This window comes from Lemur catta, chromosome 2 (assembly GCF_020740605.2).
Source record: "Lemur catta isolate mLemCat1 chromosome 2, mLemCat1.pri, whole genome shotgun sequence".
NCBI classification, from domain to species: Eukaryota; Metazoa; Chordata; class Mammalia; order Primates; family Lemuridae; genus Lemur; species Lemur catta.
The window spans coordinates 133,967,766-133,994,677 of record NC_059129.1 but is presented as its reverse complement, the minus strand read 5'-3'; the positions used below and the strand labels follow the sequence as shown (position 1 = coordinate 133,994,677).

The window sequence follows — 26,912 nt, the reverse complement described above, 5'->3', positions numbered from 1 at the left end:
AGAACTGCTCGCGGCAACCCCATCTACTAATTCATTCATTAAATGCAAACTACTTTTCAGAGTGAGAAATATGTCAGAGGCCCAAGAAGGAAACCGGCAAATGCTATAACCCAGGACAACACCGTCTCCCCACGTCCCTCCCTTCTCTTCCATGTGTCTCTTTACTCAACTTGATCCAGGCACTGTTTGGGCCCAAATCCTGGGGTCTCATTAGCCAGGAGGAAGAAATCGAGCAATTACTAAATCAAATAAATGTGACTAGTGACCAGAAAACCAGATTAAAATAGAGACAATTTGATAAAAAAAATTTAAGTTCAATAAAGACAAGAGCAGGGCAAGGCATGTACGAAAACAGCCTTCTTACAAGAGTGGAGTACAGCATACTTTCCCAGAAAACATTTCTTAGCATTTACTGTGTTTTGCTTGGGGACAAAAAATAAAACAAACCAAAAAATCCAAAACTTAATGATTGAGAGATTAAGTAAAAACAAATGCGAAATAGAAAACATAATGTAAATGTGGCTGTACAACCTACTAAAACATTAGACAGATACTAAAAGAAAACAACTTACTTCGAGGGTCTGCATCAGAGTTGGTTTTATTGCATCTTTCATCAAAACTGTCAAAGCACCTGTCACCCCCTATAGGAGAGAGAAGAACATTTAGATTCCTGACAAAAGATCCTCCCTTGGCCGTTTCTCTCCAGCCTGCTTCCCAGGTGGGTGTCCCCGCAGGCACCTGTTGGCCACAGGTGACAGCGCTTTGCCTCTGGTCATCCCATCATGTCAGCCGTTTTAAGACGTGCAGGGCACTGGGGAAGTAGAGACCTTGTCCTTCCTCGACACCTTCCTTGATGGTGTTTAAGAGGCTCGCCAGAAAACCGAACTTTCATCCACCTGAAAGTCTTCTCTGGTAATTTATGCACATGATGTTTTCGTTACCAGAGGCTTTACTCTTGCCCAAAGAAATAAGATGAAGAACTGAAACGAGGCTATTTACAGAGCAGGAATGCAGAGAGGTAAAGGGAAAAATCTAAAAGCACCCATTCTGGTTTCTCACCCTCTCTAAACCTTTTATCCTGCATATAAAGAGGCACTCAAAAAAACTGCAGCATTTGGTAGGCTTCATGCTCTCTCTCTCCCTACAGTGAAGCTGATGCCACTTATACATAAAATAAGGCAACCCCCTGCCAGTCCTGGGTTGGGTTCCCTCTAAGTTCTCTTTCTCCAGTCCTGGAAAAGAAAAGAAAAGGAAGAGAGAACAGGAATGAAGCCTGAGAATTACAGCAAAAAGTGTGCCAAAGAATGTCACAAGGCTATAGGTTGTTTTCTTTTGTTTATAAATGTGATGCCATTATTCACTTTATTTTCTTTCTTTCTTTCTTTTTTAATCCCTTCTTGTTTTGCTAAAGACCCTGGGTGGTGTCTTGGTGTTTCCAACAAATTAGTTATTGGAAGACTATGTTAAGTCTTCCAGTAAGCAAATGCCTGTGAATATAGCTCTGTAAAAAATGTTTTAAAGGGTACTATTCCTTGCTGCACCTGGTATCAGAAAACGGTACTGTTTTACCATGGCAGGCCTTAGGTCGAACAGCTGAGGTGGCAGAACGTGGAGAATCTTCCCCGCCCTAAAGTGCATTACTTTCTCCCTTTACTCCTATCCCCAACAATCTCAAATGTTTCTCTCATGTGATCAATTTATACTCATAATATTTAATCATTTATGATTTATAAGAACATCCAATCTATTTTCTTCCTTCCTTCCTTGTATAATAGATCTCTTGAACTTATTCTTCCCATCTAACTGAAATCCACCTTGCTGTACAAAATATTCTTTCTTTCTTCTTTCTTTCTCCTTTTCTCTCTCTTTACTTTAAGAGAGTATCACTCTGTCGTCTAGGCTGGAGTGTGGTGGCCTGATCATAGCTCATTGCAGCATCCAATCCTGGGCTCAAATGATCTTCCTGCCTCAGCCTCTCAAGTAGCTAGGACTATAGGCGTGCACCACTATGCCCAGCTCATGTTTTTTTCTTTTTCTTTTTTTGTAGAGACAGGGCCTCCCTGTGTTGCCCAGGCTGGTCTTAAACTTCTGGCCTCAAGAGATCCTCCTGCCTCAGCCTCTCAAAGTGCTGGGATTACAGGTGTGAGCCACTGCTCCTGGCCCAGAGGAGTAAGTTTCAAAACTACTCCTGACATATGTTTATTTATTGCTACCTAAGATTAATAGGCTGCAGAGAAATTTATTTATGCAGAAACTGTAATATGTTAATTTAGACAGAAATAGTGAGATTTTGGTGATTTTAAAAAAGCAGCACTTTTACAGCAACCTGAATTCGGGTTTTCTCTTTAAGCTTTATATTACACATCCCATAGAGCTGCTCACATAAACATAGCTATGTGATTTACTTGATAAGACCTATGAGATGAGTTGGTTGCATTCATTTCTCCAAAAGTAGCCAAAAATAATCAAGAAACTTAGAAAAAAAATTCAAAATACGTCCTAAGCCCTTGGAATTAATCAAATATTACATTGCCTTTCTCCATTCACAATTGTTTTTCAGTGCTCACTTTGGCAGCACATACTAAAAGTAGACCGATGCAAAGATTAGCACGGCCCCTGTGCGAGGATGACACACAATTGTTTTTCAATTGTCAGCCTGCATTTTAAATGCCATTATTGTATGTGACCCAATATGAGGGAAAGTGAGCTTAAATTTAGAGCAATGTTATAGTATCCTGACTTATCACACGGAAGACTGGTGTTCAATTCTCCGACAGGAGGCAAAAAAACAAAGAGGCTTATGTCATACCCAAGCACTTATAAACATGTACAAGCAAATGAAATGGCTATGGCACAAGTGAGGAAGTGAGGTTTAAGTTAATAGTAAAGGTTGTTATTACAAAGAAGAAGAAGAAAAAGAGATTAGCATGCCAAATTAGAATAAGAACTAAAAAAGGCAGTGGTGTACCAGGAAAGCTTTATAGAAAACAATATGCCATTCACAAGGCAGCTAGAAGATTAAGACCAACTGAGGCAGAGATTTGTTTTTAAAATGTAGTACCCAAATCTAAAGCACAAAATTAAATAATAAGCCAGGCTGTGCCAAAAATGTGCCAATTTTAACTTTATCTTCCTGTTAGTGAAGGTAGAGCCACTTACTTCTATTCCTCGGAAAGGTGATTTGCCCTCAATTTTTTCAAGCAAGCACAGGTTGCACATTTTTAAAAGGCCACCAGCTGCAGGGGATGGCACCACCCCAGCCCAAGCAGAAGCAGAGATCAGCGTTGGCAAGGGTGGTGGAAATCTTATGAAATAAATTGCACATGTTTTGGCTGCAGCCAGACATTAGCATATCGTAAGTGCCCATGAGAACACTGGGAAGATATAAGACAAACTGGCTTGAGAGGAAAGCAAAGTGTGCATAGGAATTGTTTGGATCCCCATTATGCACACTAATAAAAGGAAGAAACCCTTCCTCCTTCTGGTTATGAAAGAACAAGGACAGCGTGCTCGCTGGAGCTTCTGGTGGGACATACTCACCAAATCTTCTGCTGTCACAGGCTGCCCGCTTTTGTCACTGGCCACCACCATCCTTCCCAGCCGCACCTTCATGTCCGTGAGGCTGTCCGTCAGGGCCAGCACTGCCATGATCTCACTGGCCACCGCGATGTCGAACTGCGCCTGCACCAGCCAAGCACAGGTAGTGTCAGTTCTGCACCATGGGGATGGCCACGCCCACACGGAGCCGGATTTCAGCACTGAAGCCATCACAGGCCCGGGGTTGCGGGCGGGGGAGTGATCATTAATGTCATTATCTGTCTAGCGTGTGCCTCCATCACTGGACTGTAAGTGCCACGAAGGCAGGGACCACACTGGGTGGCTGACTTCTGAATTCCCAGCACAGAGCTCGAAACCCAGTAGGCACTCAGTACACAGTGACAATAAATAGCCTACCGGCCACCTCTGCTCTTAGTAACTGGGCTGTCAAGGGGGCTGCAATTGTCTGTCCAGCTGGGATATGAGGAGCAGATGGTGAAAGATGATGCCGGTTTCCCAGAGCTAAATCTCAACACAGCATTGAGGGCACCTACAGTACCCCCCGTCAAATGGTGGCACAGATTCAACTTTCTGCTACCCGTGAGGTATGGCCACATCAGAGCCTGAGGCATTCAGCAATGAAAGCCAGAGAGCAGCAGCTTTACACAAAGTTCCCAGGACTTCCTATTCCCCCTCTTGGCTCTGACTCCAGGTTGTACAAAGTCCAACAGGAACTAGAAGGGACACGAGCAAAGTGTACTTCCTGCTCATCGTAATTCAGCCACTAGGAAAGTTTCTATGGACAGAACCACTTCATTACACTCCAGCTTAATTCTCCTCTCCCCGAGGGGAGCGTGAGCCAGACAAGTTCAAGCCTGCGCAGAGAGGCAATGGCTGTGCCCTGGTGGGATCACCTTGTGAGACATTTTATTATCCATTTCCGTCCCCGACAAGTGAGGAAATGAAGGAAATAAGGAGCTTTCTTGCTACTTCCTGGTTGAGATTGCATTAGTCATTGATTTAGTGAAAAAATATTACCTGAAAGTCAAATACAACTATATTCAATTATTATATTCTCCATATAACTCATTCCAAACGTGATTTTTCATTGTATGAAATTTAGGTTTCTTTATACCATTATTCCATTCTAAACAGGGCATATAAGAAAATGACTAAGATTTTCTGTATAAAACATGAGACTAGAAATATTCCTGGAATATTATCTGTGTAAATAAGTATAATTTATAATATATATACAAGTTTTTCATTTGTAATCGGTACAATTTCAAAATTTTGCATATTGAGCATCAGAGATGAAATAAACTGGGTCAATTGAGATACCATTGCATGCATTTTACTGACTAAATCATGTGTGTAGTAGAGAGCTGCTCATTTCTGTTTTGCAAATAAAATATCTCAAAACCATATAAAGGTGCAAATGAGATTATTTATCAGATTAGCATAAATTTAACCCAAGGACAATATGCAATGTTGGCAAGGATATAAATTGATATAACTTTTCTGAAAGGTAATATGAAAGTATACATCAATATTTGAAATTTGCATCTTCTTTGACCCTACAATTATACATCTAGGAGGAATTTGTTCTAAGGATATTATCAGAGAAATATATAGACAAATACGTGTTATATTTACTACAACTTATTTGGGATAGCCCAACACTGCAAATACTCTACAAGTCCATAATAGGGAACTGGTTGAATCGATCATGGTATATGTATAATAATAATCTTACAGTTAAAAAAAAAGCAGTTAAAGCTCCTAAGTATAAAAGGATCTTTTTATTTAAAAATATGTATGAATAAAGCAATATGAGATATAACCTTGTGCAAGTTGTTTAACATAACATCCTCAATTTTCTCATTTGGACATCAGATTTACAACTTAAATGTGTTCATGTATGCAACAGACCTATCAACAGAAGGCGCATAGTAGGCATTGAAATCAAGGCCATTGTTAATCTTCCATCTCACCACTAAACATTACAAAATATGCAGAGAAAAGGTGGAAGGCCTTCTTCACTACCCCATTTCGTTCCCAATCCTCTTTCCAGAGGTAACACTTGGTGTACACCTTTCCAATTTCCATTCTAGGCGCCTATATACATACATGAACATGTATGCTGGCTTCTTCTTATACAGGATTACATTATCTATATTTTACTTCAAATTTGTAAATTTCTTTTTTAAACGTTCCATTTCACAGTGTACATGAGAGCTCTCTTTATGTCACTCCATCTGTATACACTTTAGTACTTTCAACTCCCATGAGATACAGAGGATGTACCACATATATGTACACATCCGTACTTCTGGACATTTGGATTATTTCAAATCTTCACCATTACAAAAAAATGCTACAATAAATATCCTCATATATAGATTTTTTTTTTGCACATAAGCAAATATTTCTTCTTCTTTTTTTAAAAAAAATATTTTTAGTCTCCAAGTTATAATTGTTGGGTCATTTCAAATTTTAATACTAACCAACTGTCATCCCAAAAGGCTTAGCCAATTTCTACTCCCACTAACTCTACATAAAAGTCCCCATTTCCTTGCAACCATACTGGCATTTAAGCATTAACTATTTATGTTTTGATAAGCTCCTCAGTAAATAATACTTCATTGATTTAATTTGCAGTTTTATGATTACTTGTAAATATCTTTTCATTTTACTTATTCTGTCCATTTATTCAACAAATACTTATTGAACAACAATAACTACTACGTAACAAAATTCTGTTCTGAGCATGGGGAATACAGCAGTGAATTAAAAAGGCAAAACCCCCTGCTCTTGTGAACTTTAGGAGGAGAGGCTGAGACCAGACAAGGTGAGCAGGAATGTGTGATAAGGATGCTAAGTCCAACAGGGAAAGGAGAGGGGAGGGAGTCTGGGGACAGGCTATTGCACTTTTAAATAAGGTAGCCAGGGAAGGCCTTATTAAGAGAAAAATATTCTAGTATTCACTTCTGGAAGTTCCTTTTATGTTTGGCACATTCACCCTTTGTCATATGTGTTGCAAATATTCCCTCCAAGTCTGATACTGATCTTGATGGTTTTCTGTCACTTTTTCATACTGAAGATTTTAATTTTTTATTAAATCAAAATTATCTATTCTTTTCTTTATCGATTCTGCATTTTATGTCAGTGACAGTACATATCTATGGCAACTGCTGATCTGTTTGACTTATTCCAGCCAGCTTATTCTATATTTTCTATTCTACATGTTTTATTGTTGCTGCTGTTGTTTTACTCTTTCTGCTAAAGATTCTAGGTTCAAAAATCATTTCCTTTCACAACTCTGAATCAATCTCCCCAGTGTCACTGAGCATTCGGCATTGTCAGTGAGAAGTGTGATGCCAACCCGAGTCATTCCTTTGTGAATAATAAGGACCTTTTCTCTCTGGCAGCTCTCAGGAATTTTTTTTAATGCTTCATGTTCTGAAATTTCAACATGACGTGTCTGGGTGTAAGGCGTTTTTTTCATTTATTCTGCTCTGCATTTGGTAGTTTTTTTTTAAATATGAAACTTCATGTTACAGAAATTCCCTTTTCATCATTTTTTTGAATGCATTCTTCCCTCCATTTTCTGCCACTTTCTTGTTCAACTCTTCCTAGTTGCCTATTAGAACTTCTTGATGTGTGTTCTATGTTTCTTAAACTTTTCTTTCAGATTTTCTATTGCTTTTCTTTTGGAACTATGTTCTGAGACTGTTCCTTGATTTAGATGTCCCTCTAGTTCATTTAAGCCTGTTCAATTATTCAGCCCATTAACTGGATTTTTACTGTGACAATATTTAGTTTACAAGATTTTAACATGCTATTTAAAAAAACTGTCAATTCTCTCTCCTTGGATACGACAGCTCTCTCAACCCTCTGAGAGTACTGATTATATATACTCCTCTTAAAGACTCTGTCCACTGATCTACTATTTTGTTTTCCTTGGGCATGTGAGTCTCCCTTCACTGAATCTGGTATCACTCTTCCTGATGTGGGTTTCCTTAAACATCTGGTGATTCCTGGCTCTGATGCCCCTTGTTACCTGTCTGTAGACATGATTTCTGACGACCCCAGCCCATCTCCAGAGATGGCTCCCATACTGAATCCATTCCCGGGGCCACTGTTTAGGAGGCCCTCTTTGCAAATGACAAAAGCCTGCCCTTTCCTCAAAAAAGGGTCAGAATGTATTGGTTGTCTTTGAACAAGACCCCTTTCACTGACACCTGCCAAACAAGAGGCATAGCACATACACAGCCCCGTGACTGTGCTGTGGGCTGGTGGGGAACACTGTGCACTGACCGCAGGACCACACCAACACCCCTAGGCTGAGACTCAGGTGTCCTAGAAAGGTGTCCATCCACCAGCTTGTGGGAGCTGTCCCTAGTCACTAGCCCTAAGAGGTATGCCGGCACGCTCCTATGTCTGAAAAATAGGATATTTATTGCCTCTGAATTTAGAGAACCCCTAAAATCCTTGCACCATATTTTGGGCTGTCCTTTTCTCCATCAATCCAATTCTATCTGCCTATCTTTCAGAAACGTCCCAAAATTTTATGGCAAGGATTCTGGTTTTCTAGCTTGGACACTGACTGTTTGAAATCTGTCTGTGTGTGCGAGTTCCAGGATTTGCAGGAAAGGAGGTGCATGGGCTCAGTTTGTCTTCCTGATCTAGTCCCCACATTCACTTATTTTTTTTATTTTTTTTTTATATTTTTGCACCCCCCCCCATTCACTTTTTAATTCAAGATATTTCAAAGGGTCCACAAGTCTATTTAGTATCAGGACTGGTTATGACAGTACAAGTGACCCTTTTCTCACTAATAAAAACTTAACATAAAGATCATAAATCTAAAACTGTCATAAAATATAAACTTTATTACCAATTAAAAAGAAAAAACAATTTAGAAGCCCACTGTGCCCAGATGAAAAATTGTGGAATGAATTTATGGTCCCTACGTGCCACTGACCGACATCATGGACCTATTAAAATGAAGGTGGATGTCATATTTTTTCTTCCACATTCTCCACATTTGGGTAATGAGCCATTATCCTTAAAAAAAAGAAACCCAAAACTCATGCTATTAAGCATAACTACGTGTTTGTCTTGATTTATGAAATATGAGTAATTTGTTTTCATTTTTCAGTTATGCAGATGTGGTATTAACTACGTGGGTTTCCAATAAACTATGCAAGAACTTATGTTCAAGGGACACACCGAGTGGCTCTTCCCAGTAATATAGCTGAAAACATGAAAAGGATGACAAGAAGACCCCACAGCTTTCCAGCCTCCTAATCTTCTCCCAGCCCTGCTCAGGGCCTGAAATGGGGGCAGAGCCACTGGCCACTGCAGGTGGCAGACGAGGAGAGAGAGGCCGAGAGTGACCCCCTGGGCCAGTGGAAACCAACACAAGTAAGAACAGAAACACTCCCGGGAAGAAGGTGCTTCCTACCTGCCGGGAGTAGCCCTTCTCCGTGCCGGCCTGCCCAATCGTTATCTTCCGTAGAAATCGGTCATTTGTATCCAACACTGAAAGAGAAGAGAACAGATTAGTTATTCAGTCAACAAATATGGACTGGCTGCCTGGTGTGTGCCTGGCATTGCTCTGATGCCAGGGAAGCAGCAAAGAGCAAAACAGACAACGTCCGGCTTTCTCTGAGCTGACGGTGGACACAGGGAAGGAATCAAATGAATAAGTAAATATCTGCTAACGACAAGTGCCCCAGGAAGACAAAAAGGGTGATATGATGGAGTGTGTCAGTAAATGGTGGTGGTGCAGGTGCCCTGTTAAACTAGGCGGGAAGGAAAAGCATTTCTGAAGTGGTGATATTTTACGCTGAAACCTAAGTCACAAGAAGCCGACTCAGTTTCTCAAGATGTTAAATAAGAACAATCAGCAATTTTACTACTAGGTATTATTGAAAAGAATTGAAAACAGGGACTCAAATAGGTAAGTGAACATTATGTTCATAGCAGCATTATTCACAGTAGCCAAAAGGTGGAAACAACCAAAGTGTCCACCAACAGATGAATGGATAAATGCAACGTGGTTGGTACACACAGTGGGATATTACACAGCCATAAGTGGAGGAAAATGTTGACATATACTCCAACAGCAATGGACGTTGAAAATGTGCCTAGTGAAATATGCCAGACACAGAAGGGCAAATACTGTAGGATTCTGCTTCTATGAGGTACCTAGAACAGGCAACTTCATAGGGACGGAGAGCAGAACAGGGGTTAACAGTGGTTGCCAGTGGTGGAAGGGGAGTTATTATTTGATGGATACAGAGTTTCCATTGGACATAATGAAAAGGCTTTGGGTATAGATTGTGGGGATGGTACAACCACTGTGAATGTATTAATGCCATGAATTTTATGCTTATGAACGGTTAACAAGACAAATATTATCTTAAGTAAATTTCAGCACAATTACAAAAACCCAAAAGCAATAAAGTAGCACGGTGGGGGCGGGTGGTCAGCCATGATTAGTGCAGGTGCCAGGCCTTTGTTTTTATCACTGGCCTGTTTGGATTGCACTGATTTAGACTTTGTCGGTGAAAACTAGATCTGGTTTAGGGAAAGCCAAATTTACACAACCAGGAGACAAAGCCAGAAGGGCACAGACCTCACTAATAATTGAGGGTGGCTTCAAATAAGCCGTTCACACTGACAACTTGGATCCAATTTGCCAAATGTACCTATTACAGCACTAACGAAAACGGTGATGGAAATGAGCTATTTGGGGACCGTGGGCATCTGTAGGATGAAGAAAGTTGGCCTTTTCTGTTACACACAAAGCGCTCCAACCTGCCGGCCCTGCCTATGTTGCCCCCTGACTCGGCTGTCGTGGGTCCTTCTCTATAATATGCGCAATTTCTCGCGCGCTCTGTCTCTCTCTCTCTCACACGTACACACTCAGACACATTCACACAGATCAACACATATAAACCCTCTTTATGATTTTTAAAAATATAAGCAGGGTATCTACAAAACGAAAGGAATGCTTCTCAACATTATCACTAGCTACTACTTTTATTCCTAAGACGTATGGTGCAAAATCATATAAAATACAAACATCTCCTTCTCTGATATGTAATATATACAATCTTGGCACCTGATTGAGATGATCTTTTATCAAATTCCTTTAAAGTCAACAATGGAAATTCAGCCAGTTTTTATTTAGCAAAGAGAAAAGAAAAAAAAGGAGAGAGAGCAAGAACGAGAGTTTGACAAGATCAACTGCAATCAGTGGCATCCAATGCCCACCTGTGCCTTTAACACGGCCCGGGAGAGCAGGGTGTCTCCCCATCCACCAGGACTTGCATACACAGGGAAAGGGATGTCTGGCAGCATCAGTGACACATAAGGGAAATGTGAACCAAGTAGCCCCAAGTTGGTGATACACAGTTCCTCTGAATGATAGAACTAAAGGTAAAATAAGAAACATATTTATTCCTTCTGGAATACGTATTGAGGGCCTATTTTGCACCCAGTCCTGTGCTAGCTGTACAGCCATACAAAGAAGAAGAAGACATCAGTCTCTGCTCTAAGGTGTGACTTGGAGGGTGGCAGTAAGCATAGGGGGACGGGGAGGAGACAGATCTGTTGTTTATTTGTTGCTCTAGACAGTCCTTTCAGCACTACAGCATTGTGTCATGAGGGACATCCTCAGTGCCTAAGGACTTACTGAATAACCAACACTGGCTGAGAGCCTGGGTGACGTGAGGTGCTGAATCAGGGCCAGGTCTGCTATTGTGGCTTCCATGGAAGCCGTGGCACTGGTTCCCTACGGCGCTGTCAAGGCCATACTGGGAACCGAAACTTGATGTTGATCCACTGAGGATGAGTGAGGCTCGTGGGGCCCTGGTCCAAGCCAGGACATGTACACGCGAGGGAGAGGGGGGAGAAGGCGAGCTGGTGAGCCCCTGGGGTGTCAGATGCTCAGAGAGACAGGGGCTCCGACCTGTCCAGCTGTGCAAAGTCCTACTCTGCAACAAAATGGCTTGATGTCTTCTTTTTCTTCTGCTTATGTTAAGTGTTTCTGGAATAGTCTATGGGTTCCTGGTTTCTACCTGGTTTCCACCCAGTTACCAGGCACATGAAGTCTTTAAGCTTCTGGTACGAGGCATGGGATGAACAATCACCTGATTTCGTACACAGGCTGAAAGGAAGGGTGGAACTAAATAGTGGAACATCCACATGGCCTGAGAAGAAAGTTTCACCCCACCCTCCCCTAGGACCACTGAGTGTCCACCTCCAGTGATCAAATCATATAATGATGCAATCTCATTACCAGAGCTGCATTAGTTCTAGGTCTAAGTCACAACACCCTACCAGTAAATGTCCTCAATTCATTTATGAACAGGCCTATTTCTTATATTACTTTGTGGTAATAAGAGCCAAACTACTTATCAAATGTCATTCTAAATTCCTTTGAGCCAGGTGGCTTGGCCATAGCAATAAAGTTTTTTTTTTACTTTAGTGCATTGAACAAGAATATAATTCTAGTATTTTCCTGGAATAATCTGTTAAAGTTGTCTCTTCCGTTAAAATGGCAACCACAGAACACTTCAGTCCCTTCCGCCTCTGCAGAGAGAACCGATCTCACGCTGGCCCCAGGTATAAAACATGATGTAACCTTTCTAAGACCAACATCTGAGCCAATGCCCTATTTCTGATATGTGCCCAGGCTGGAACCCCAAAGCAGAAGTGGAAGAATGCCAACTGGTGTAAAAAATTCTCTTTTAGCATATCCACATGCTTCGTTTAAAATACACACATTTCCACCCGCACGATTTTTCATTCACCAGTAAACCTCCAAAAAAGTTTTAAAGAGTAACACAAATTCACAAATGCCTTTTAAGAAGGTGACTATATCTTTTGGACATAATGGCATGTTAATCATTAATCTTACTAGCTATTATAAAAATTTTTTTAGAAAAACTATGTAGGTTTCCCAATAAAATGCTGAAAATATTCATGGCAGTTATTTAAAATGTTGATTTGTTCAAGAACAGAAGCGTGTTTAAGTAAGTTGTGGTTCATCCACAAAGGAATATTCTAGACACATTTAAAATGGTCATTATAACAAAGAGCTAAGAAAATAGAAAGTTCTTATGACATAAATGAAACTAGTACAGGATATAAAATCTACACACCTAAATTATAGTTAGACCTACACACAAAACCCAGATGCACAAAAAAACTATGAATATAGTAATTTCATTAGTATAGTGAGGTTTTTAAGACATTTCCAAAATCTCTATAATGTTCTTACTTATTTTTAAATGAAAACTGTATCCTCAAAAGTTTCCAAGATTTTAATTTAGTTTGGGAGACCAAGACACGGAAAAACAACATAATACGACTATTACAATGACATCTGATGATCACCCGGGCAGTACTTTCTTTCCAGTAAGGAAAGTACTCGCATTTCAGTGGGGCGTCCCAGCAGGGAGGCTGATGTTACCATTTCATTTTAAAGATGAGGAAATGGAGGAAGTAGTTTGTCCAAAGTTATGCAACTCATAAATGATGGAGCCAAGACTTGGTCTCTGGTCTTTGTCTCTCTGCTTCACAGTGTGTGTGAAAACACTAAATTCTTAGCGGACTGGCTGAGTTGATTCCCAGGAGGGAAGCTTCATGAAGATGTGCGACCTGGACTAGATCTGGAGGGAAGACTGGGCTAGACAGGGAGATGGGACGGGAGGGCTCGGCAAAGGCCAGCACAAGGACAAAGGTGGGCCCTCCTGACTGGCAAGCAGACGGGGAGCAAAGGGAACGAGGTAGCCCTGAAGGTCAAGCTATGCAAAGGCTACTTTATCACCCAGGATGGGGGGAGCCCCTGGAGGCTTCTGACAAAAGAAACGACATGATGAAATCTCTGTTAATACAAACCTCCTAAACTGAGGAATGGAAATGGAAGCAAGATAACTTGTTAGAAGGAAACTGCTATAAACTGCGCATCAGGCTGGGTGCGGTGGCTCATGTATATAATCCCAGCACTTTGGGAGGCCGAGATGGGAGGATCACTTGAGGCCAGGAGTTAAAGACCAGCCTGAGCAATACAGTGAGACTATGTCTCTGCAAAAAATTTAAAAGTTAGCTGGGCATGGTGGCAGACCTATAGTCCTAGCTGTTTGGGGGGCTAAGGTGGGAAGATCATGTGAGCCCAGGAGTTGAAGGCTGCAGGGAGCTATGATCACACCACTGTACTCCAGCCTGGATGATAGTGTGAGATCTCATCTCTGAAAAGAAAATATTAAAAAAAAAATCAAGCATCTGATAAATATGTTCTAAAAGTGGGTAGAAATGGGGAAAATGGGGGCACAGTCTGAGAAGGACAATCCAGGAAGGCTCAAGAACACAAGCCATCGAGTATTTCTGCAGCCCCGTGGGGTTCACAGAGTGCTACTGCTGCATTCCTGTGAAGCAGGTCTGATCATCTCCAACACCTCCAAGAGACCAAGCCCCACAGCATGCACGTGAATGGCTTGGGGTCATGCAGTGAGTCAGGGGTAGGTGGGGGACACACTCGGGGCTCCTAGTCCCTGCATTTAGTGCTTCCTTGCACCATCCTGCCCTGTCGTGACTGACCAGATGTAGAGGGCAGTGGAGGAGAAGGGAAGGGGTGTCACAGACAAGAGGGAAGCAAGGGGAGCTCGAAGGGAGTCCGTCCAGGCTGCATCTGAAGCAGTAGAGGAATGCACAGGAAGAGCTGCAAGCACATCCCAGACTCGAAAAAAAAACTCAGCACTGAAAACCCAAATGAGAGAACTGCCTAGAGCTTGCAAAAGGGCACGAATGGGAAGAAATTAGGATGGTGGGTGGAGAAGGCAGCAGGATAAAGAAGGGAAGACACTGGTTTTAAATTTTTTGCAGAGACAAGAAGCCAAGGAAGAGAGAGATAGAAGAGAAAATTAAGTAATTTTCCTTGGAAATTTGGATGGCATTGGGCCAGATGGAGCAGTTGGTCTAAACAAGAGGCAAGGAGAGGGAAGAGGATGGCAAAACATTAGTAACTGAAAGAGACAGTGTATTACGAAGCACAGGCCAGAGATCAAAGCGAACGTTTATGAAATGAGCCTAAGAGCTTCAGGGGAAGACATCCTCCCAGCCCCGCGGTCAGCACCCACCTCGCTGCCAGGTGATGGTGGATGGGTCGATGTCGAGACGGGCAAACCTGCTCATTTCCTCCTCCGTCAGGGTGCTCGGATCGGTCTTATTTATTCCCAGTTTCTAATGATTAAGAAGAAAAAAATGTGGTCAGTTTCAGAAGGAATGGAAAGCAAAAGGTAACCAAAATTATCCCTCCTCTTTTATTTTCTCCATGATTAGTAAATCCTTTTGAAAACTAAACTGAACTTTGTAGGTTAGTTCAAATCAGCTATATAAACGCTGACCAAGTATCTTCTACAAGTGGAAGACACTGAACATTTGTAATAGACTTAAAACGAGAGATCTGAAAATGCAACACAGTTGACAGCAGACAATGAACACTCGTGCCTGCTGCTGGCAGCCTTGGCTGGAGGCCCTCGGGCCGCTCTGCGTGGCTACCACGTCCTGTGCTCAGAGGGACATAAACTGCTCTCCATATAGTTGATGCTCTGGTTTATCAGGTCTTCTTTTCAGATACAAATACCAATCATTCAAGTAAAGTGTATGTCTATGCTCTAAAACAAGTTATTTTCTAATTCACTGAGGAGAAAAAAACAATGTAAAACTTCACATCTGTTTCTGTGAAGAAAGCATCCAAAGAAAGTGGTTTTTAATGATGAAGTTTAAGAAAAGAATCCGGGAAACAGAAGCTGTACGTGTTATAGCTGCTGTGGGTAGAATTTCTCACTATTCTCAACACACTGAACATGGTTCAGTAAGGAGCAAGGGGGTAAATTTCAAAACCATCTAATGCCAACCAGTGGTTGTAAATTATACCATTAAGGATTATGTTTTAGTCTCTGAAAAAGAGCAAGTGGAAAGCAATTTGCATAGAAGGCCAGAAGCAGCAAAACTTATCAGAAATAAGATAACAGGGTAAGAATTAGGATGGCTTTCGTAAGTATGCTTGTAGTATCTTGCTACAACAAAAACTGAGATAGCTGAATTTTCAAAGGCTAGTTGATCATTTACTTCTCTTTAGAAAGAGGATTCACAAAAATTCTAATGTAAGTTTTTTTTTTAAGAGATGGGGTCTTGCTATGTTGCCCAGGCTGGAGTGCAGTTGCTTTTCACAGGTGTGATCACAGTACACTGTAGCCTCAGACTCTTGGCCTTCAGTGATCTTCCTGCCTCTGCCTCCCAAATAGCTGGGACTACAGGCATGTGCCACCACGCTCAACTAATTTGTTAGCTGACTAGGGAACTTGTAGATTAGCAAAGTAGATCTCTCGTTTCAAGGTAATGAAAGTGAGACCTAAAAACTTTAATTAATTTGTCCACCTGGTTCTTTGGTGCAGGGTCCAGTTTTCAGGCATTTAATACTGTACACTCTCTGCTATATTTATTTGTCTCTTTAGAGTTTAATACCCAAAAGAATATCTGAAAACCAAAACAAAATCAAGTTCAAAATTTCTAGCTTTGACAATCCTTCTGGTGTGTTTCTAGGACTTTTTTTTCTTTTTTTAAAGAACTGCTAACTGGAAACTTACTTTCAGTCGAGCAAGTTGAATTTCTGAAAATTCTCTGACACCATTCACTAGAGGAACCAGCCGATTATACAGAGCCTAAAAACACAAAACAAAAACAAAACCTCAGAAAAGTTTAGGGGTCAACTATGAATTTGGACAATTTACAAGATATAACAAACTTCATCATATTTGTAACTAAACTATTTAGATAATAGACACTATAAAAATTTGTAGGCTAATATAAATAATGTAGACCTAAATTCTGTCATTTTAATAAAACTGACTGGACCTGAAATAATGCATATTGCAAAGATTTGCATAAATAGATTTCTTGATCTATATTATCTGGAGTCTGCTCCAAAGACTCACTAAGGAATTACTTTAATTGAAGAAAGTCAAGACCCTGTTGTAAAACATGCCAGAAAGTAAGCTTTTATCCATGTCCTATGTCTGCTGAGGAATTAGCACCCATTCCCCTCTAGGGGTGTGATTTACCTCTTAGGCTGCACACACATGAAGCCCAACAAGGGTCTCTGACCTTTATAACAGCACACCTAGGATAGCTACATGTAACATTACTCTTCAAAAGACGTCTGTCCAATCTCCTTAGTATAGGCCAGAGATTGGATCTACAACAAGAAGGAAGAGAACTGGTCTACCCATTACCTTTAAAACTAAAGACTCATCTCAAAGAATATTTGGCTTAAAAAATACAACATAATGTAATTCTCCCAACAACTTGGTAGCAGTGATAGACCTACTTGAGAATCTGACCAAAAGTATGGACCCTCTCCTCAGGAAATATGGACATATATAAAATTCACCAAGTTCTGGACGTTAGTACTTTGAGACGGGAGTCTGCCAACCTCCTCATTTGCTGGCAAATTAATAAACTCCTCTTTCCTTTTCCTCAAACCACTTGTCCTTGTTCTTCTGATGTGGCCTCAGGGACAAGTGCTGGACTTTCGGTAATATGGGCTCCGAAGAAATGGACTGGCTTTCAAAGATGGCAGGTTAGGGGTTTGTCTCATCTGTATCTGTTCCCGCCACACTCACTCACAACCCTGGAGCCCATGGTCCCTTCTCTTCCCACTTCTCCCCCACCCCATGTTTGTGGGGATGCAGAGATATATAATGATTGTGTGAAAGGAACATTACCTGTCAGCAAGTGAGTGGGTGGTTTGGAGCAGTACTTAATGGTAGGGTTGGAGAAATGAATTAAAAAGAAAAACTGATTGTGGAATCAGCACTCACAAAAAAGAAAACAGAAAGAGAAATTCACCAAGTTCTTAATAAAATTTCAGAGTTTACAGATCTCAGAAGTCTCTCCATTAACTCCTTAAGAATCCAGGAATCCCAGATAAGATGCCCAAAATGGACAGCAAGGAATTCTCTCACCTTGTCTGTTTGAGTGTTCTCATGCAGAATCCTTGTGTCGATAGCAGCAGCCAGCAAGTTGTTGGCAGCAGTGATGGCATGGATGTCCCCAGTCAAGTGAAGGTTGAACTGGAAATGAAGCGAGACATCTTTCTATTTGTTTCAAACAACCATGGCAGAATTCAGGAACTGCCTTAATAAATAATGTAATATGCTAACTACATATCCCTATAATGAGCTGAGTCCACAGGACAGCATAAATCAGAAAACCAATGTCAAGGTCTTCCATTTGACAACAAAGAACTCTTAAGCAGTCTCTCTGATTGCAAATTCTCCCGTTCCTGGGTTAAGAGCAACATATTCCAGTGTACTTAAGGACTAGTTTCTTTATTTTCACTCTTATGCATAGTCACAGTTTATGGGGGGCTCAATATAGTACATGTACCAAAATTTTCAGCCTCCTGTGTCTGGATATTTAAGTTGGTTTCCAAATTTTTCACATTTGCAAAGAAGGCTACAATTATAAAGAATACATGTAAATAGCTTTTTTCCCTTTTTTAGAAAGGGAATTGCTAATGAGCAATATATTGTCAGGAGTGCAGTTATTGGGTTAAAGGATCTTGATAATATCACTGAATTGTTTTTTGAAAGGGATGAAGTTACCACCTGCAATTCAGAAACAAAGTAACCTCTGGATTAAAAAAATAATTTAATAGTTGAAAAAGTAGTGTTCTGGTTTAAGTTATATTTCTTTAATTCCTTGGAATATTAAACATTTTTATTTTCTTGTTAAAATTTTATAACTTATAAAAATATGTTCACTGGAGAAAATTTGAAAAATTAAATATGTATGTCATGTATATCTTATAAAATATATTTATAATTTTAAATATTGGGATCTTAGCACTTAATAGTTTATATTTTAGCTTTTATACTAAATTTTAATATTACTAGCATTTTTACATTAGTCTCAAAATACAGTTAACATAATATCCTATTATTAGACATTTAAGTTCTCCAACTTTTTAATGCTACAAACTATGTAAAGGTACATAGTTTTAAAATTAAATCTTTGCACACACACCCAATTTTTCCTTAGGATAAACTAAAAATGAATTTATTTGGGCCAATGACTATAAAGGTTTTTAAGGCACTCGATACATATTTCTAACTCTGCTCCAGAAGAGCTTAATCAACATACACTTCCCAGCAGTGCATGGGAGTGTACTTGGATCTCTCATTGCCAAAATCTGGTATCATTACTATTTTGAAAAATCCAATCTTGTCAATTTGACAAGTAAAATGGTAACTGATAGTGGGTTTCATGTAGATTTATTTATTAGTGAAGATGAACATTCACTGGTGTGTTAATATTTCTTTTCCGATGTTTCTACTGAACCCTTTGGCCATTTTACAATTGGGATGTAAGTTTTTCCTCCCAGCTGTCTCCTTGAGACCCACTTGCAACGTTTCACAGGCCCCAAAGAGCACTCTCCTGACCACAGCCCTCCACCACACCCGCCCCACACAGTTCAAACCTCCCACTCCTCTCTCCTCTGCTTCTCCATTTCAAGAAATGACTCTACTGAGTTGCTCAAGCCAGTACCCTGGGTGTCAGGGTGTCAAATCTGAATCCTCCCCGCTTCTCCTCGTCCACATCTAATCCTGCAAACATCAGCAAACAGATCTTAAATCGCCATCCTCTTTTCCACCCTCACTGCCACCAACCTGGGCCAAGCTGCTGCCATCTTTCCCCCGGATAAGTCCAGTCCTTACTGGACTCCTCATGTCCACGTGGGGTCCTCTCAGTGCCTTCTTTGCACAGAAGTCAGAGTGAATTTTATAAAACCCAATTTGCATCGTGTAACTGTCCTGTCAAGATCTCTTCCATGGCTGGCCATGGCACCCCAAAGAAAATTAAGCCTCTTGGCTACAAACTGCAATCACCTGAGAAAACTGGCACCTCACCATCCTCTACCTCCCCTCCCTCCCAAACGCCAGGCCACTGGGCTCCAGCCACCATGGGGTCCTCCAGTTCCCGAATTGCCCCAGCAATTCCCACTGCTCAGAATGCGCAACCTCATTCTTCCCGAGGCTGGCTCCTTCTCACCCTTCGAGTCTCAGTATTTGCACCGTCAGTTCCTCAGCCCACCTGGACTTTGATCTAACATGTTCCCAGACGACCATTTATTGGTTTCCTCCAGCATTCATTGTCTGTGCAGGGTACTCGGTGAATAGCCACTAAGTGTCACGCTCGGTGCTCAGAACTGGGGACACAGATGAAGTAGATACGGGAGGTGCTCAACTTCAAGGAACAAAGTGCCCAAGTGTGTTCAGGCCACTCAACTACCATAAGGTAGTTTCCCTTCGGGCTACACAGCTGACACCCTAACACAGTGGGACATCGATGTCCTTTCAGTATTTGCCGGCTAAATCCTAAGCCATTCCCTGGGCACATGGTTTGTCCTCCCTCCCCAGTTTGGCCTCCCGGGCTCCCGGCTGGGTGTGGTGCCCATCCCCACCCAGATGTGAGGCTTTGGGCTCCTCTTCTCAGCCCTGCTTTGGCTGCTTTCTCACCCCCATCCCCAATACTTGACGTTTACCCAAATGTTCTCTTTGGCTTCCCTGACACTCAGGGCCCCTTGAGTAAACACTTCCCCTATTCCTTCATCAAAGTCAGAAAATATCTCCTCGTGAGTACCTACTATGTGCCAGGCACTCTGCTAAGTGCTGGGACCTGAAACCTCCAGAAACGCCTGCAGCTCGTCACAGCTGACCGAACCAGACGGCGTAAACACAGAGTACGAGGGGGATTTGTGGGGTGGAGCAGAACCTAGGGACTAGCATCTGAGCTGGGTAGAGAGGGCAGCAAAGGAAGGGAAGAATGTTCCAGGCAAGGGAAAAGTCCTGGAACCGAAAGAAAACAGGAAGGGAGTCTGCAAGGAGCTTGATATGGTAGAGAGAGGGGTGCAGGTGGGATTCTGTGGACAATGAGGTCAGAACAGCCACCCACGAGGACCTCCGTGCCCGCTGGAGAGGGATGGGTGATTGCCAAAATTACAAAACAGGAAAGGAGCCTGGGCAGACTTGGGCTTAGCAAGATGGTGCAGGGCCTGGACTGCGAGGCTGTTGCAGAGTAGAACTGACACGCACTGGTCACGGGGTAGACACAGGGGACAAGGGCAAGGCCACGCAGAACGTCGATGGAGTTCTTGGAAAAGTAAGAATTAACAGCATCCGTTGTTTTTGCCCATTTTCTTCTGGAGCTATCTAATTATGGAGTCTTAATTGACAGAAGTGAGGCATCTAAGTCTTCCTGAACTTGGCGGGGTAGCAGACGATCGATGGAGATGCAGGTCCACAGCCTCGTACCCAGAACCCTCAGTGCCAGATGCGTTTTGGGATTCAGAAGTTTTTGGAAATTAGGAAGGTAGTGTGGGGTTTATAAAATACCCCAAGTAGGGGCTAGGTCAGCACTCATTAATCAAAATAATTTTTCTCCAGCAATATATGTAAATATTCACATCAAGTGGCACAAACAAAACACATACACAGCTCATAACAGTCAAGGTCAGGTTTTGTCACCACATAAGCTATGCAAACATTTTTGGTTTTCAGAGCCTCTCTAGGACTGTGGGGTTGTGCATGGAGGGCTGTGGGCCTGTGCCTAGGGAGCCGCAGAGAGAAGGGGGTCAGAAGGGACACGCAGTGACGCCCGACACACCTCTCTTCATGGTCTTACCTCCTCCATGGGAATCACCTGGGCATATCCGCCGCCCGCGGCTCCCCCTGAACAACAGAACGAGCAGTATTTGAAACGAGTCACCAAGAACAGCAACCCCGATGGACACAACCCCCCAGACCCAACAGGGAGGCATCTACATCCAAGATGAAATAACAACACACCGCGAGAAACATTAACTGCTCTAAGCAGAACAAAAGAAAAAAAAAAAAAGTTCACATTGTGTCCAACTATGTAATTTAAAGACTTCTGTTTCTTTGTGTAAAAATACAAAGGTAAGCATAATATAGGAAATGTCATTACTGTAAAACATATCAAGATGAGATTATGTTATTAATTTATTATTAGATTTACATGACTATGCTTCATCTAAATCCTATATGTCTTGAAGTATCAGAAAACTTTGTTAAAAATAACCTACCTGATAACCACCTCAGATTAACAAATTATCACCTTCAGTCAATTTATTTCAAATAATAGTAAGATTTGTCATGCTGCTTATCCCTCAAACGTTATAATATTAAAAAGACTTCTCTTTCCTAAAACAATAACGATACTGTCCATGTTTGGATCATTTTACAATGCACCCTGTTCCTTATATGCTATCTCATTTGATCCTCACTCCCAGCCATGAGACTGGTAATACCAGCCTTTTTACATTTTTGCAGATGCAGCTCAGAGAGGTTATGACTGGCTAAAGGTCACACAGCGGTAAGAGATGCAGCTGTGAATAAAACCTTGGCCTTCACGCTCCAAGTCCAGTGTTCACTGCACTACATAATGCATGACACTCTGTGAGTTATCAGAACTTAATGAGATAGGAGGTATTAATATTTGTAATAGTAATATAAATATAATACTGTTAAAAACCCAAAAGTGCCAAGAATAAACAGTAATTGCAGCAATAAATGCTGTTGTAAAGTGAGCTAAGGAATGAGTTCATGATAAATCAAGGAAGAAAGAGAAATGAAGGGGAAGGTGCCAGATATCAGCCCGACCACAGCCAAAGAGGCATTTTCATTATAACTCGCTGTCCGCAGCCAGCTGGTCTCCCGAGAGCTGCTCAGGCCCCAAACGGCCACCCTGACGAGCTGAGACGAAAGGGCCTCTGACTGTTCGGAGGAGAGACCTTTCCCCGGGGCTGGGATGATAAGACACCAGCATGAATGGCAGCTTGTCAAGATCACTTGGCAAAGAGCCGCCGATGGAACGGAAGGCTCTGCTCCAGGCGGGAGTGCTGAGCAACGGAGCCAGGGGAACGGGCTTCCTGAGGGGCTCCACTGAAGCCCCCCACAGCTCCCTCGACTTGTCTTTGTCCCCAGGAGGACCAACGTGGGGGACTGCTCCGAACTGAGTGTGCAGCGAATGAAACGTGCTAGCTCCTCTGCAACGTTTTAACTCCTTATCTGTTCATCATTTTTTTAAACGTTCCTCCCCCAAATTTTGCTCGGAATAAAATGCTATAATAGTTCTTAAATACAGTACCTTTCACTCCGAAAGTCGGTCCCTGGGAGGGCTGCCTCAGACAGGCAAAGGAGTTGACATTCAGGTGTGCGGTCAGAGCCTGCACAAGCCCAATCGTGACGGTGCTCTTCCCTTCTCCCAGAGGGGTGGGCGTGATCCTGATTTGAGGGGAAAACTGAAGTTAATAAAAATTTCCCAGGCAATCTATGTGAAAGCAGGGTAAGATACCCGAAGCAAATCAGATGATGTTGGTAGAGAACACACAATTCCAAAATCCACTCAATAAGTCCATTTTCTTGGAGCAGTGTGGTCCACCCACACACCACCCAGGCTGGGCTCAAACTAAAGTCAAGACACAGATACATCTTTACCAAGAGACCAAAATTGGAAAGGTTACTGGGCAGTGGGGCTGATGTTAATACTGGTATCAATCTAAAGAAATGCCATAGAAACATCCATTAAAATGGTCTAAATAATTATATGGATGTCATTTCTTGCTGGTGAGTAATTAGGTACTATTCTTCCCGAGCCATTTATTGGGGATATGGTGTGGGCACAGGGCCTAGCTCAGTGGTTCTTGAGTGAGTGGGGCATGGCCACTCTGAGGCTTAGAAAGGACCTGAAGACCCACTCGTCCATCTCCTTCCAGCTATGCTTGCCCAGGGTTTGTCCCTGCCCAGGGCTTGTCCCTGCCATGCCGAACACAGACAGTGACAGGAGCCCATCACCTCCAGGGTGGCCCGCTCATTTCCAGAAAGCTTTTACAGTTAGAAAGTCTTTGTTCTAAAGAGGAGACATCTGGTCTGAGGCCACACCGCCCTGAAGGCACCCGATCTCTTCTGATCTGGGAAGGAGACATCTGCATTCCTGCTGCTTCCTATCTCTTGGAATCCCACACACTAAGCCTAATCCCTTTCCCTATAATAGCCCTTCAAATATTTGAAGAGTAAGTCCAAAGCCCCTCCACATTCTACGGGGATAACTTCTGCCCTAGAGGAGCTTATTGTCAACACCACCACCCTCCAAAATGGAATATTCACACGTTCGTAACGACATCACAGTACTAAGTCACAGGAGGGGAGCCTATTACATTCCCAAGGAAGGCCTCATAAATTGTTCCTTAGCATACTATAACCATCATTAAAATTTTTTAAGCTGTCATGTGGGCTTCCAATTTGGTCTTCTGTGGATGATGTGGGCCAGGCTGTCTAGGATACTCAACCACAACAAATCTGATAAGAGTTTTCTGACCCACTAAACCTAGTGATGTGACCACAAAGAAGTAATGCCTTTAGATGCATCATCACCCCCGCGATACAGTCATTCAGCAAATATTTATCAAGTATTTTGTGGCAGGCCCCAGGCTAGACCCTGGGGACACACTGCTGATCAGGTCAGATTCCATCTCTGCCCTCGCAGAGCTTCTAGCTGATAGGGAGGTATGGATATGTCAGCAATCACGATAAATGTGATAAACACCAACATGGGGAGAGCGGGCGATTAGACTGTGTTAAGACAGTACATGGAAAAATGATCTAAAGGATCTCACTAGATTTGGAACATCTGGGAAGACTTTCTATCGGAAGTAACAGCTAAGCTGAGACCAGACAAATGAATAAATATTAGCCAGATAAAATTGAGGGCTGGCTGGGGGCAGTTAATAGGCAAGGAGCTATGTATTATATTTATTGGATTAATTATTTGTATCTCCATTTGACAGACGAAGAAACTGAGGCATAGAGAGTTTAAGTCACTTGCCCAAGGTCACACAACTAGTAGCAGAGCCGGGAATCAAACCCAGTCACCTGACCTCACGAGGCTATTTCGGTGGATGGAGACCATAACCATAATTAGCAGTTTAAAGCGTGGAGTGGTAAGATCACCCAGGGAGAGGGCACAGGGTGAGAAAAGAGGTTAGCACATTTACTTTTAAGGAATAGTCAGGAGAAGAGAGACCACAAGGAAACCAGGAGGGATGGTGTAAAGTAAGGGAACCCTGGAGAAGGAGGAGGGGCATCACAGGGAAGTCTCGGATGGAGGCCAAGGAAGAAGATGTTTCGACATGAAGGGAGACAAATGCCACCGAGGCTGGAAGCGGGGTGAGGGTTGAGAGGCGGTCAGTAGATTTAGCACCAAGGAGGTTGCTGGTGACCACTGCAGCGGGAGCTGGTGAGGCAGTCCGAACACTGCTGGGTAAAAGAAACCTCCAGCTCCCCAAGCCACACGGCACTGGCTTCTCAGTCACCTCCGCATCTGTCTAAATAGCAAATGTCTAGTGGAGTCAACATGAAGACTCAAAGCTACACAGAGGTACTTATATTTTGAGTCAACTTTCTATTTTCTTAGATACAATGGGAATAAAGTTACTTAGAATGGCCTGTAAAGACACTGTAGCATCAAACGTAGTGTAGGTACCATACTGAGCATTTGGTGTTTGCAGAGGACTAAGTGGTTTGCTTAAACTGTGTCACATGAAGGATTACATTTTCATTCCCAAGGATATGCTAGCATAGCTGCTGGAGACAGCCAAAAGCAGACACGCCCAGAGATGACCTCCTCAAACTTCAGCGCACCATCCAATTTTTAATTAGAAACACAGGGCTGTTCCGCTTTCTGCCAACTAATACAATTCAGGAAAATCAGAAAGTAGGAAGTATTTATTGGGAGCAATAAAAGGAGAGCTACAATAAAAAATTTATTTCACCTCATTCCTGCATTTGGTATCAAAATTGGGTTTGATCCCCCCCCCCACCGCGTATCCTTAGCTCAGATTCCAAATCATCAAGTTGATTTAGAAAAGAACCAGCACCAAGTTAATCTAATTTCTTTTTCTATAAGAGCTTAGAGTTTATGGAGATTGGACTGATTTTCGTTCGTAACTTTCCTCAACTTCTCAAAGCAGATTATGTACTCCCTCCCCGACATCCAAGAGCGCTCACTACATAATCATTATAGAACCTTCCAGACTGCATTATTATAAGCTTTCTGACATGTCTGTCTCACCTACCAGGCCACAAGCTCACAGAGGCAAACAAAAGTGGGTAACAAAAACTAAAAAAACATAAAATGCCCACTCTCCCTGCATTCTTATCACCGCATCAGGGCGTAGACTAGCAGAAAATGGCTGATGATGTAATGATGCCTTTTCTAAGATAAATATTATTTACTATCAACTACAGTACAAATTTGTCAAAGTACTCTCTGAGACAATTGGGACAAAATCAGAAGGAAGTTTATCATTTACTCAAAGGTCAAAAAAGATTGCTTATCAGGGAGTACCACTCAGCCACGCACACACAAAAAAAGTGGTGAACTAATACCTCTTGTATTATCCTGGATGGAACTGGAGCCCATTCTTCTAGGTGAAGTATCACAAGAATGGAAAAACAAACACCACATGTATTCACCATTAAATTGGAACTGATTGATCAGCACTTAAGTGCACATATGGAAGTAACATTCATCTGAAATCAAGCAGGAGGGAAGGGGAGGAGGGGATGGGTAAACTCACACCTAATGGCTACAGTCCACATTATCTGGGGGATGGGCACACTCATAACTTTGACTCAAACGGTACAAAAGCAATTTATGTAATCAAAACGTTTGTACTCCTGTAATATTCTGAAATTTAAAAAAAAAGGTTGCCTATACAGAGAGGTGTGGTAAGACTTTGAGCCGTTCTCAAATGCAGAATCCCGTTGAACAGTATTTTCGCCATTAGCCATGAGCCTAACCGTGAACTCCAACACCACACGCTCCAACAGCATCTGAACATAAAGCATTCGTCCTAGGCATCTTGATGACTTGGAAGGTTTTTTTAAAGCCTTTTATTATTTAACAATAAACTCCACGGTCCATTCTGTTGTGTTTCCCATTACACTTGACTGAGGGAATAGTTCAAAGGCCCTCTCGGGGTAGTGTTTTTTTCTAAATAACTTTGTTCTCTTCTGCAAGTAGTACAAATAAAAGAAAATCTCACAGATATATAAATAGTTACTCAAGACAAAAGGCAAAAGCTTAGAAAAGTCAGTAAAGATTATTTTTACATTGTACCAAAACAATGGGTTGAAACAAAAAAAAAAAAGAAAGAAAGAATCAAATCAGGCATTTGGCACTCTGCAGAAGAAAAGATGAAGTGACATGAA

At 42.0% G+C, this 26,912-nt stretch overlaps 1 protein-coding gene across 1 annotated transcript in view; it reads right to left on the bottom strand.

Annotated features, from left to right (window-relative positions):
• Positions 1 to 26,912, bottom strand: part of MTHFD1L (methylenetetrahydrofolate dehydrogenase (NADP+ dependent) 1 like) — a 186,577-nt gene that overhangs the window by 108,979 nt on the left and 50,686 nt on the right. The window contains exons 12-19 of the mRNA XM_045544570.1: positions 22,789 to 22,925; positions 21,304 to 21,350; positions 17,583 to 17,690; positions 16,206 to 16,280; positions 14,694 to 14,796; positions 9,008 to 9,084; positions 3,541 to 3,681; positions 573 to 641 (exon numbers count right to left, since the gene is read on the bottom strand). Of these exons, the coding sequence (XP_045400526.1) occupies positions 573 to 641; positions 3,541 to 3,681; positions 9,008 to 9,084; positions 14,694 to 14,796; positions 16,206 to 16,280; positions 17,583 to 17,690; positions 21,304 to 21,350; positions 22,789 to 22,925 (757 nt within the window). The remainder of the gene's footprint in view (positions 1 to 572; positions 642 to 3,540; positions 3,682 to 9,007; positions 9,085 to 14,693; positions 14,797 to 16,205; positions 16,281 to 17,582; positions 17,691 to 21,303; positions 21,351 to 22,788; positions 22,926 to 26,912) is intronic.